General features: G+C 38.1%; 1 protein-coding gene across 1 annotated transcript in view; it reads right to left on the bottom strand.

Moving 5' to 3' along the window:
• Positions 1 to 3532: 3532 nt before the first annotated feature.
• Positions 3533 to 13668, bottom strand: part of C9 (complement C9) — a 40890-nt gene continuing 30754 nt past the window's right edge. Inside the window, exons 8-11 of the mRNA XM_036206924.1 lie at positions 11613 to 11853; positions 9755 to 9901; positions 7896 to 8074; positions 3533 to 3760 (exon numbers count right to left, since the gene is read on the bottom strand). Coding sequence (XP_036062817.1) covers positions 3533 to 3760; positions 7896 to 8074; positions 9755 to 9901; positions 11613 to 11853 — 795 coding nt within the window. The remainder of the gene's footprint in view (positions 3761 to 7895; positions 8075 to 9754; positions 9902 to 11612; positions 11854 to 13668) is intronic.

Below are 13668 nucleotides of genomic sequence, written 5' to 3'. Positions count from 1 at the left end.
CCAAGCCCCAGGAAACACGAATACCTAGCTAATTACCTTAGGTCCTTTTGGTAATGGCCTCTTTCAATAGTGGTTCAGTGTGAGGGTTTTTAATGTGTAGTATGAACTTCAGAGGGCAGTTATCTTTGTCTATGTCTTTCTCAGAATGAGGGTACACTCCTTCAGAGGGCAGGTGGGATGAGGCAGCCACACTGTACCCCATTGCAGGGACAAAGGTACACCTAATTTTTCCAAACAGAACAATGCATAGAATGCCTCGTGCCCAGTAGATCATTATCACTCTTGCTCTCCAGCTGTCTGCCTTCCATTAGATTTAGAGACAGTTGGGTTGTTTCTGATGTCTCAAGGGTGCACCCTGCTGGAAAAGTACTTTGCCAGACAGTTTACATTTGAAGTTAGAGGACTGTGCTATCAATAATGTACCTGGGGGTGAATTGCTGGGTGTATAGATAGCTCTGGGTGGGGGGAGGGAGGGAGGGAGAGAGAGAGAGAGAGAGAGAGAGAGAGAGAGAGAGAGAGAGAGAGAGAGAGAGAGAGAGAGAGACAGAGAGGGAGAGGAGAGGGAAGAAAGAGGAGTGAGGAGAGAAGAGAGAGGAGAAAGAAGAAAAAGAATGTGAATATGGATATAAGTGTATGAACCTAGACCATTCCTTTCTGGGCTATGAGAAAAGAACAAGCTGACCCAAGGAGACCTGATCAAGTTTTGTTTTCTGTTTGACATTTGAGAGCTTGTTAAGGGCTCCAGCAGGGGGATGCAGCTACTCTTACCCTTGAATGAAAACCAGTTCCTCCTCTATTTTTTTCTTTTTGACTGAGCTTCAGAGGGATGCACATGGAGCAGTGAGGGAGAAAGGGGACATTTGCCTAGCCAGCTAGATCAGCATGATCAACCCTGGTGATCGGTGGGGTGACAGATGGGGCAGCCAAACCACCCTTACATTCTCTGACATTTGTAATTTAGAACCACTGAAAGAATTCTAAGTAGTTATTCTGGTAACTTCCTTCAATCTAGAGGCTCCCATATCCAAACCTCTCAATAGTGGACTAAGAATGGAGTCCAGAGTTTATGTATGTGTATTCAACAAACTCCAATTCTCTCTGATTAACTCAGCATTTGTGTACAGAATTTAGGACTTCTTTTGAGCTCACTGGATAAATTTTAGTCCCAAGAGGCCTGGCACTTTGATTATTGTCCCCACATCAGACTTAATGTCATTCTGTATTACAATGCATCTCATAGCCAGTAACATATTTATTTACTGTTAAAAGTCTTGATACATAATTTAAAATTTCACTAGTGGTTGAAATTATTTGCCTATGAATAATTTATATACTTAGTAATCATTGAGAATTTCTATGAACTGGAAAAAAATCTAAATTTATAGATGTATGAAGTATTTAATAGTAAGAATAGCAATGGAATTGTCATGCTGTATGATTTTTATATTTAATTATATGTTAACCAATTTTGATTTTGTATTTTCCTTTTAGTATTTTACCCCACCCCCCTCCCCCTCCCCCCCCCTGGCATACCATTTCTTTATTCTCTGGCTTTCTCTCCATTTCCCTCTGTCTCCTTGTTCTTTCCCTTCTCTCTTTACCTCCATTACCTTTTTCCCCCTTTCCTTCAGACCTATTCAAAATGGAAAATTCTCAGGGCTGGGAGGATTACTTGGTTTATAAAATCAGTTTCTGGGTAAGAACAGGGACTTGTGTTTGAATCTCTGGAGCCCATGTAAAAGCTCAACACTTGGTGTGAGCATCTCTAACCCCAGAGATCTTATGGAGAGATGGGAATCAGAGACAGAAGAATCCCCAGAAACTCAAGGGTCAGCTAGCCTGGTGTACGCAGTAGAAAAAAACCGCAAACCCAAACAACAGCAAGGTGACTCTGTCTTAAGGTGGAAGGCAAGAACCAGCACCAAGGTTGTTTCCTGCCCTCTACATGTGAGTGTGGTACACATCTTGTCCTCCCATCCTCCCTTCCTATTATCTCTGTCTCTCTCTTTGTCTTTCTGTCTCTGTCTGTCTGTCTGTTTCTGTCTCTGTCTCTGTCTCTCTCTGTCTCTCTGTCTCTCTCTGTCTCTCTCTCTCTCTCTTTCTCACACACACACACACACACAATCTCAGACCCTAATGCTTTTTAATAGAAAGACCACAGCCCACTTTAATCAGCTCTTTCAGTCTTACCTTACACAGCTCAGAAGCCTAACAACTCAAAACTGAACTGCATGAAATTGCTGAAGTGTGTTTTGTTTGCAAAACAAAGCCCATTTCAGAAGACTTAACCTAACAATATTTGGGGTACATACTGCAGAGTTAAGTTGGACATCAAAGCTTAATAAGGACAGAGTACTATGTATGTGGTAGGTGTTCCACATCTGCCAAATGAGCACATGCACATATAAATGAACAAGCAAATGAAACAACTACGTAAATAAGAGCTAAATTACATGGTACAGACTTGGTAATGGGACTGGTGGAATATATTAATCATACAAAGCAGCTTGGCAATTACTTAAAGCCTTTTAGAACAACATTCTGTTTTTAATTTAATTTTGTTTTATTAACAAGAGATTGGCATTGCCTGTGGGAAAAAGTAGTCCTGGCATATCTCACTGCTGACTCTTCATTAGGGAATAAAAAAAAAAATGGAAGCATTATAGGCATTAAAGAGGGTGGAAAGACACTGTAGACCTAAAAGAAAAGACTTCAGAGGTTGGTAAGATTTCTATGAAGCAAGCTGCTTTCCACTTGGCAGTGAGGATTTGCTCCAGGGTGAGATGCAAAGTTGGAGAGTCCTGGGATTCTTTTTTTCCCCTTCCATGTGAACCAAGGTTTGCTTTTTTCCTATAGGAAACAAAAGGATGTTGAATCTTCATGTTGAATAGGACTTTGACTTTGGGCCCATATCCCCGTGCATATGTTTTCCCCCTATTTTCTGTGTCTTGATGAAGTACAGTGTCCAGGAACTGGGGCTAAAATGATGTTTTAATGAAGACTCAAGCAGGAGGCATTTTTCAAAACTGTAAAGAGCTGTTTATCTTTTGTTGGGAGAGTCAAGGTAATGGATGCTGGAATAACCAAGGGAAAGTGCAGGGTACAGATATGTAGAGAACTCATTCCTAGGGGAATTAGAAAGTTTTCACTGGAGAAGTTAATTGATTTGGGTTCAAGATGAAATGTCTCTATGCTGCCTATCGATTAGCATAATCAGGAGACTGAGAGAAGAAGGGAAGGAAAGAAGAAAGGAAATAATAAAAGGGAGAGGGAGGAAGAGTGATACAGTAACCACAATTTGCTTCTTCATATGTTTATGTTTAAGTAATAATAAAGAGGTAGATGATGTTAAAATGGATTATGAGGGCTGATTTGTCAGCCTTCGCTGCTTAGTAAATAGTAATATATTTAGACTATATGTGATATATCATGGGAGTTCATCACAAAATAACTTAAGAGCTCATTCTCATATTCACTAACCACGGGATGAATACCCTTGTCCTTAAAAATATCAAAATTAGTTCATCTCACCTTAATGCAGTTTTTGTTTACTGATTTCACAGGCAATTCCCTTAAATGTGGGTGGGCAGGAACACAGGCACTGTCCATCCAGAAGAATTGCTTTACCTCCATTTTGACATGGATGGCATTTTTTAGCACTGAATTCCTCGATATAGTCACCAATAGCTCTTTCCAAATTCTGTTTCTTTATATATGCATCTTTCATTTTCAAAGGAATCAGATTATATATAGGGGACAGCTGTAAGAAAGAAAATATTCAATCTTATATCTTTTTCTACAGAGGACCTTGTAAAACACCCTTCACTCAGTCACTGACTCACATATTCGTTGATTTGCTGGAAGCTTATTGAACAGTTACTATTACCAGATACTATGTTAGCTTTTGAGGTTACAGTTGATCAAAAGTAGTCATGACGAATGCTATCATGGAGGTTACATTTAAAAATAGAATGAGAGAGGTCATATGTTATCAAAACTGTCATCAAGAAAGTGAGAAGTAATACTACTAGAGGAGAGTAGACTCACATTCAGAAACATCAGCAACTGCTAAGGCTTTACAACTGTTCACTAACATATTTTTGGTAAAATAGTACCTGTGGTGCTTTGAATAAAAATGGCCCCCATAGGCCCATAGGGAGTAGCACTATTAGGAGGTGTGGTCCTGTTGGAGTAGGTGTGGCTTTGTTTGTGGCATGGAGAGGAGGGGGCTTTGAGTACTCAGCAGCTCAAGTCGCTTCTAGTGTGGCTCAGTCTCTGCTGCCTGCAGATCCAGATGTGGAAACACTCAGCTCTTTCTCCAGCACCATGTCTGCCTGCATGCCACCATGCTTCCCCCCATGATGATAATGGCCTAAACCTCTGAACTGTAAGCCAGCCCCAGTTAAATTTTTTTCTTTTTAAGAGTTGCTGTGGTCATGGCATGTAATCACAGAAATAAAACCCAAACAAACACGGTACCCTAACTCATATTTCAATTCTCTTGGAAGAAAGAAACTTCTTCCCAACTCTGCTACATTGGCACAATCGGGGTAAGCATGTAGGAGAGTGATTTCAGATTTTGGAAAAAAAAAAAAAAAAAGGTTATTTATCTTGTTTTGCCTTCAAAAGAAAGTCAAGGCCAGATAATCTAAGATATAGGAATAGAGGGCCATGGAAGAAATAGTTTGGATAAAACTATCTAAATAGTGTTCCAGAGATAAAGATGAAGGACGTGGCAGTGGCTGCTTCACAGAGGCCTAAATCCTGACCTCAGAACTGCCACAGGCAATCGTAACAGTTCCGGTGCAGCCCCTGATGCCTTTCTGCACAGTGTACCTTTTCATGACCAACCTTGTCTTCCAGTAAGTAAGAAAAGGTTTTGAGTTTTTCTCCTATACTAGCTACCTCTCTTGTCGTCATAGACACATTTAAGTTGACAGTTTATCGTGAAGCTTGTGAAAATACCAAGCTTAATATTAATCACATTTAGATCTCTTCCAGTTGTCCAAAATAATTAACAATGTAAATGTGGTTTCTTAATAGAACGAGAATTATTTTTTACCTCTATATAAGAGAGTTATACACAACTTTCACTGTGCCATTATGGCTGTAGCCTACAGAGCATTAGCATCTGGCCCTTTAAAATACTGGCTGTCTGTAACATCCAGTGTGTGTCTGCTAAGCATTATATACCAGAACAAAGTGGCAGATTTGCTCTCCATTCATTCTTAGCTCATGGCATTTGAGAAACTCTGAAAGTAGATTATTCGTTTACTCAAAGGGAAGAGAGATTGTGGGGAATGGGAAAGTGAAAGAAGAAAAGCTGAGAACAGAAAAGGTGAAGGGCAAAAGTGGCACCAGTGAGCAAGATTTGAGCCAGAAGAACACCTCCATGTGTACTGGGTGAGCCACAAATTCGGCTACATCTTCCGGTTCACTGAAATAATACACAATGGAATTTACCAATCCCATGCATATAAGAAGATACACCTAATTTCCAGGAGAAACAAAATGGGATTAAAGATTAATATTTCTCATGAGTTCCCATAAAGGGAACGTTGTATTACATAACATCCTTTTAGAAAATGAAGCAGGCTTACATAATCTTGTTTCTTATAATGCCAAAACAGAACCTTACAGGAAGCCAGTGTATTAGGTTACAGCTATGTTCATCGAGCTGCTATTTCTCTGGCAGGAGTTGTAAGCTTCCTATCTCTCTGGTAATCTGCAGTAGATGTAGTTTCTCTCAGCTGACATTGTAAGGATTTGATTGTAACAGTGGATATAAGGGAAAACTACACACAATTCAGCTACTTTGTGGAAACAAGATGTAGGATATTTGTGTCAGTAAACAAGCAAACTGAGAGTGGGATTAACATCTTTTCCTGAAAATTGAAGACTATGACAGAAGTAACTACTGAGACCATAGGCCAGCTTGTGTTCTTTGTATGGAGGGAGGCCAAGAGCCAGATATTGGGATATCAAAAGGCACAGGCTCTGTTTAGTATAGTACTGCCATGGTCACTGTAATATAGGAGGTAATATACACTATCATCACAATCATCAATTGTTTTACTTAGTATGATGTGACTTCCTCATTGTTCTGCCAAGATTAACCTAGCAACCTAAGTATATGTAGATCATTGATTTAATTTGAGACAGAGGATAAAATGCAAACAATTTAATAGTTTAGGGTAGTAGGGAAAGAGTCCATAAAGTCTCTGTATGATTAAGAAGAAAGATAACTATTTTAGTATTAAGAGTATCTCCCAGTGTTTGATATGTTGTCTACAAACAATAGAATGCTTCTCCTCACCAAAGGTGAACTAGTGATTGTGGATGTGTAATTACCTGATGAAATTAGTAACCAATCTCCCAAAGGTCCATTTCCACAAGATTTATGAGAGCAGAAACTCCTCAGCATCCATTTCAAGATCAAACTTGGTATTTTTTTTAGTGTGTGTGTGTGTGTGTGTGTGTGTGTGTGTGTGTGTGTGTGTTACTAGGGTGTTGAGCACAGCCCCCGTCCTTGCTAGGCAGTGCTCTACCATTGAGATGTATCTCAAGATCCATTTTTGTTTTTGAGACAAGGTCTCATTAGGTTGCCCAGACTGACCTTAACCTTACAGGTAAGTGTTATAGCCTGGGCCCCTACACCTTGTGTAAAGTGAGGTGTGCACATCTGCTAAAGGCTTTATTTCTATAACCAAAATGCAGAATTGGTTGCAATGTTTTGGTTTCTGAGTTCTTTCTTCATATAAGAGAGATAGTTTGGGTGGCTCTAATGAACCCTTTAAAGACAATAAAATAGAGTGAGGAACTAAAATTCTCAAGAAACTAGTACTATAAAAAAATAGCATTTCTAAAATGTAATAAAACTGGCATTGTGAACAAAGATCAGTTTGACTGGAGAGAAGAAACCATAAGACATGCATGGAAAGTTGAAAGGTATAAAAGAACGCAACAATTACTTTCTAATAATAGCAGAGGGGGGGAAGAAGTAGGGAATAACATATACATGTTTTAGTAAGTGGAAAGATGCAGCCAAATAGCAATGGTATTTACATCTTTACAACTCTAACGTATTGTCCCCCTTCAAGAGTAAGCAGAAGAGTACAGACTCTCAGGGTCTCCTAGATAGAAAATTATTAGTGTTATATAAAAACGAGGAAGGTCTGGGGATTCACATCTGAACCCCCAGCCCTTGGGAGGCTAATGCAGAAGGATTGTTGAGAGTTCAAGACTAGGCTATGCTATCAAGTTAGACCCAGACTCATAAAACAGAATCAAAACAAAAATCAGAAAGGGGACATGTCTATAATTTCAACTACTCAAAAGGTTGAGGCAAGAGAATCATTAAAGTTGAGGAGTTAGAGTCCAGTTGGGCAATGAGAAAATAAATGAGAGGGGATTGTTTCTCTGGTCACAAGAATTACCCATCTTTGTTTTTATACTTGTCAAGACATTATGAACATTCTTTCCATAATGACTCTTGGATGAAGGTCTCCTGATGTGTGATACCCACAGAAGACAAGGGGGGCCAAAGGCCAACCAAAGAGAACTATCCATTCTTGGTGACAATTTTGTTCCAACCTGTACTATAGACTCTATGTGAACAATCTTAATAAACCTTCAGAAACACATGGAGATCTTCAGAATTAAGTGTTGTCAAGACAGAAACGTCCCACACCTGTGAGTGACAGACAGCAGCAGGAAGTCATCCAGGTTGTCTAACACTACACTATGCCTTTCTTCTCTGAAATTCTTTTTTCCAAGGAAGCCATGTGAGGGCATTTGAGTACTAACATCTCTGTCTTATAAAGGCAACTGTTATCTGAACCCAGTGTGATGTTTAATAAGACAGCATCTTCAGTCATAAAAGAAACATTCCTTACTTTTTGACTAATGAGTGCTGGGGCATCATTCAAGGATGAGGCCCAGTTGACAAAGTCAGTCACATCAATTGCCTTGTCTCCTCTGACAAGCTTTTCTTTCAGGAGGATTGCTTGTTTCCCGGTTCCTCCTCTTATGAATGAAATAACATCCTCTATGAGGTTTTCACTAGTGATGTTTACTGGAAAAAAAACATGTAAGACTTGAAGCATTTGCATCTCTGTGGTCATTTATCTGGATGGCATTTGATAAATGTCTATTATGTCTTTTTAGGATAGCTTAATGTATTTGTTGAACTTTAATTGTAAATATTATACACATAAATCTCCCCTCCATAATCTAAGAGGGCAATTTTTCCCAGTAGTTAACTTATAGAATCCACTCATCTTTGTTTTGAAAAATAATGGTGGTACAATCGATCCAGGTGGACTGATAACTTATAGCTCATCATATAAATACAAGTACATTCAGGAAAATTAACATGACTTTGGATGTAATATATATATTTGAAAACTTACCTTCATGATGATATTGTATATAGTATGCTTTAAATTATCTTGATATTATAGAAATATTAGTCTCTAAAAAGAATGAGATAAAAAGTAAACTTGTTCCCACTCCCAAATCCTATTTCCCTTTCTCTGTTTCTCTCCAAACTGAACCACTTGCAAAACTTTTAAAGTCATGAAGTATTAAAGGAATCACAAGATGTTTTTCTCTATCCCTCGTCATTTGTACAAATGAGAAATCTGAAATGATGTGGTGTAATGACTAGCTTAAGGTCACGCAATTAACCTAATTCTGTGAGATGGTAATTTCAGGGTTTTGATCCTTTGTTAGTCCCAGTTATATCCACAAGTAGGTAGACTTTCCACATTGTCCATCTTTCCCTTCTATAGTTCCTTCATTACCAGTTGGCTCCTTAGAGATGAATCAGGAGTGTTCTTCAATCCCAGCACTCAGGAGGCAGAGCCAGGCGGATCTCTGTGAGTTCGAGGCTAGCCTGGGCTACAGAGTGAGTTCCAGGAAAGGTGCAAAGCTAAACAGAGAAACCCTGTCTCACCCCCCCCCCCCAAAAGTGTTCTTCATTTAAAATAAAAAGTTTAATAAAAAATTTAAATAAGGGCTAGGGGGATGGCTCAGAGGTTAAGAGCACTGACTGCTCTTCCAGAGGTCCTGAATTCAATTTCCAGCACCCACAAGGTGGCTCACAACCATCTGTAATGAGATCTGGTGCCCTCTTCTGTTTACATAATCAATAAATAAAATCTTTAAAAAAATTTCAATAAAAATAATTTCAAGTCTTTGAGATTAGAGGAAGATGTGACATCTCCAGCACATTTTCATGATTGCAAATTAGCTATCAATCAATAAGAGAAGGTTATGCTTATAACAAAAACATCTAGAGTTCCAAAAATGTGTTTCACTAGTTGGGTGCTGAGGAAAGGTTACCCAATCAAGCCAAGTTGAAAGTAGATTTGGAAAGGTGTCTTAGGTCTTGTTCTTTGTAATGGACACAAGGCCCTACATTAGCCCATGTAAGGCTTGTGAAAATTAAGGAGAAAAAGAACCATATCTTCAAGACACTTTGCCACCCACGACTGGTTTTCTATCATTGTCACAGAAGATACACAGACACATGTGTCATGAAGAGCAGCCCTTGAGCCGTGTGCTTCCCTTGCACAGTAGTGACACTGACAGATGTGTATCTGTGGGCCACTTGTGCTCATAGTGAGTGACTGAGGAAAAATCTTAGGCGATTTTGACTTTTCTAACTGAAGATGCTGAGTGCTGACCATGAGAGGCAATGCTCAGGTATCAGCTCTGCCTTTCTAAGTCTAACCAGCCAGTCCATACTTACCTTTTTTCCCACCACCTGTCTTTAAGCAATCAGTCTTATTCACATCTGCTGTGAGTGAAGGTCCATTAAAGATGGGACGCAGAGGGATATGTATAGATGCACCCAGTTGATACCCAAGACACTTCTTTATATCACTCACTTCAACACCTGTGTTATAGATTCATATGAAAATTATTTAACATTACTATTTTGTGGCAAATATACATATGTTTCTAGATATTATTGAATCAAATGTGAAGATTATTTGATATGGTCTATTAACATCAGAAATAAATCCTAACTTTACTATTTTGTGACAAATATACGTATGTTTCTAGAAGCCATTATTGACTCAAAGGTAACATCATGTCTTCCCTGCCTTGCCTTTTTATTAATATCTAGTGGCATCCTTTCATTTGGCTTATCAACTTAGTAGCAAAGAGCATATTAAATTTTCCACCTGTTTGAAATGGATATAGGTCATCCAAGGTTGTTATAGTAAAATCCTCTATGATACCCAAGGGAGACAGCAACATCTAACATGTACTGATGGTTATTATATGCCTGACATTATTCTACACATCTTGTATAAGTTAACTAATTTAATTCTCACATTAACCTTATGAAGTATCACTCTGTTTTAGGTGAGTATACAGAATCACACAACAATATCCACTTGTTTTGGACAGATGTTTTGGATATATAGTAGCTTTGTTTTGGCTGATACTATGCATGCTCACAAATAACAGTCTTGGAAGTTAACTCACTATAGTTGATATATGCCTACCCAAGCACTTATATCCTTATATTCCTTGAAGTCTACAATTTATCTATTTTATTTATATATATAATATATAAATATATCAATAACAAATATGTAATGAATGATAATAAAAATACAATATAGATACAGAATATAGATAATAAAAATAAATAATAAACAATAAATAGAAATAGAAAATAAAAAGATCATTTATCTATCTAACTATCTATCTATCTTCTTACACTTACACTATTGTATAGAACCTGCTATGGTTATGATTTATTAATACAGTCATTTTGAGTTTACTTCATTCTTTTTATTTTTATGAAATAAGTCTTTCTGTGATACCTAGTCTGGCCTCAAACTCCTGGTCTTTAGCAAGCCTGTTACCTTAGCCTCCTAAGGAGCTGGGATTATAGGCATATATTTATGTACCTGACTGTTTTACTTTATTCCTGAAAGGAATAGATGAACTTTTAGGCCCAAGACATCTCCCAACTATAGGGCATGCATGGATGAAGCACCATGTTACTCTTTCCCCATAGTTTTGAGTATAATAGTCTTATTCAACATGGCCTCAACTGAACTACCCCATAAGATTATAATGATCACCATATGAGGCACAACTAATTTTTCAACCTTACTTTAGCACATTATGTTTGAATAACCAATAATCATATTGGTTATTCCTTCCTCTCAAAGACAATGTTTAGAACAATTTGTTCCCACTAACACTGAAGAATATGTTGGAAGACAGTCATCATACATAAATTGAACTAGTCTGAGGATTAAGAGACAGGCTATATACATTGTTTCTTATACCTTCTTCCACCTCTTAAATAATGTTTCCTTAGAAGCCATATTCCCATTAGTAGTCATTTCATTCTTGTATGATTTGGTGCATTTCTCAGTAATGCTGTTGAGCACTTTGGGAGCAAATGAGCCTATTCAAAGTGGAAATCAATGAGCCATTTGATAGACTGTTAGATTCCAAAGGTCAGAGCAGAATCTCTCAAAGGAACAGATTATTAGATTATTTCATTCTAAGAGTTTACTGAAAAGGGGCAATGAAAATAACAATGTTCACTTCAATCAGAATTCTGTTTCTAGGCATACCTTTCTCTTTCATGGAAGCTTTATCCAAGACATATATCAGTTCGTAGAGTCCTCCCAGAGACCCAGAGCTACTGTAGTGAGTTCCATAGGTTTCCAAAAACCCAAAATACTCTCCCTTTTCATAGAAACTTGGCAGAGCTTTGATATCATCCAGGAAAGTTGTTGTCAGTACCACATCCCGATTTCTCATCACAAATCTGCCCATGTGAATCATTCCTTTCACATGCAGAAATATTTTGTCCTTTGATGAGAAGCAGTTGAAGAAGAGAAACATGACTTTTTATCACTGTCATTCAAACAAACCATAAAATCTAGAACTTTCAGGAGAATGACATTTTAGCAGTGACCACTGCAGCAGACCACATTAGATTGAATGAACATAACCTGTTGTTGTTGATACTTTTTGGCAACTGAAACTCTCAGACATGCTCAGTCAGACACATTAATGACCTTCCTGGTAGTTTCTCATAAAATTAAACACTCATCTGCCCTCATAAACATAATGCCCCTATTAAGTGCTTACCAAGGGATCTGTTTCAGGATTTCACAGCAGCATTCGTCAGAATAGCTGCAAACAGGAAAAAGCTCAAACACCCATCACCAAAGAAGCTGCTAAGCATATAGTGTTGTATCCACACAAAGGGATTTTGAGTCATCAGTCAAAAGAAACAAACTACTGACATATTCAACAAGTAATCTTAAATACAGGGTGATTAAAATAAGTTATACACAAAGGAATTCATACTGCATGATTCTCCTCATAATAACAGACAAAACCAAGCAGTTATAGGAGAAATCTGGTCAGCAATTGCTTCGCAGTTGGTAGGGAATTGACTGTGAAGGACATGATGGAATTTTCTTGGGGTGGTAGAATGTTCTATATCTTGTTTGAAGGCATGTGCTCTCTATATTTTTGGTGTGGCTTCTAAGCCCTCATGTGTAAATACAAGAATTTTATTAACAAGAATCTAACAGGAGCTTGCTTCATACGTCACAAACCATAATGAGTTCTCCATCTTCCAAACTACATATTAATTCTCAGTGGGGTCTCAAAGACGAACAAAATGGATCAGAATTCCTTTTTTCATTACTGTCAAAACTAGAAGGCCATCTTGGGATTTGGAGTAAAGTAGAGGTGATAGTCTTTGGCTCAGCTGATTTCAAAGGTAGGTCTTAAATCATTTCCACCCAAATTGGTTGTTCTTTCTTTCATCTTAAGACAATAAAAATGATTCTTCTGGCCCCATAAGCCTCACCAGCTGCTACCCATTTCCTAGCCCTCATTAGACACAACGTTGCATGAAAAGCTTTTTATACATTCTATTTCCAACTCTTATCTTCCTATTTTCTCTTTAACCTATTTTTTGAGGGAAATGAGCATGTTGAAAATAAACTCAGAGCTTTGAACATGCTATGCAGACACCCTACCACTGAGCTATATTCCCATTTACTTAAATCTAATTGAGTCATTCTGCTTCCCTTACAAAGACAAAACCATTCTGGTCAAGGTTTCCAATGACTGTCATAATCCTAAGGCCAGTCATCACCATCCTCATTTTTGACCCATTAGCACATTTGACACAGTTAATCTTTCTTCTCTGTTCAGTAGATTTTTGAGTCTGGTACTGGAGAGGAGAGCTTATCAAGCTGTAGAAGATGAACAGATCACCCCTGGGGTCTTGTTAACATGTAGTTCTGACTTAGCAGGTCTAGGTGGCATCTGAAGGGCTAGCTTCCTATTGATGTAGGCACTGCTTATCCAGAGGCCACATCGAGCAACACGGTTCAAGGACATTGCACCACTTGCTTTCTGGTTTTCTCTGTGGTTTCTCCTTTTGCAATTTCCTTTATATTGAAATTTCCCAAACTTACCACTTATTCTTCTGCTTATAAAATGTATTATAACGGTGTTGTTTGTCCAACAAAATCCTATGATTTTTAAGTATCATCGGTATGTCAAAACCTCTTAAAATTATATCTTGAACCCAGATCTCTCCCAAACTCTAGACTCCTAGTACCCACATCTTACCAACCTTCAGTTGAAGATTTAACAGAC

The sequence above is a fragment of the Onychomys torridus genome, chromosome 15 (genome assembly GCF_903995425.1).
Source record: "Onychomys torridus chromosome 15, mOncTor1.1, whole genome shotgun sequence".
In the NCBI taxonomy this organism is placed as follows: Eukaryota; Metazoa; Chordata; class Mammalia; order Rodentia; family Cricetidae; genus Onychomys; species Onychomys torridus.
The sequence above is the reverse complement of the archived record's forward strand: the minus strand, read 5'-3'. Positions and strand labels throughout refer to the sequence as shown.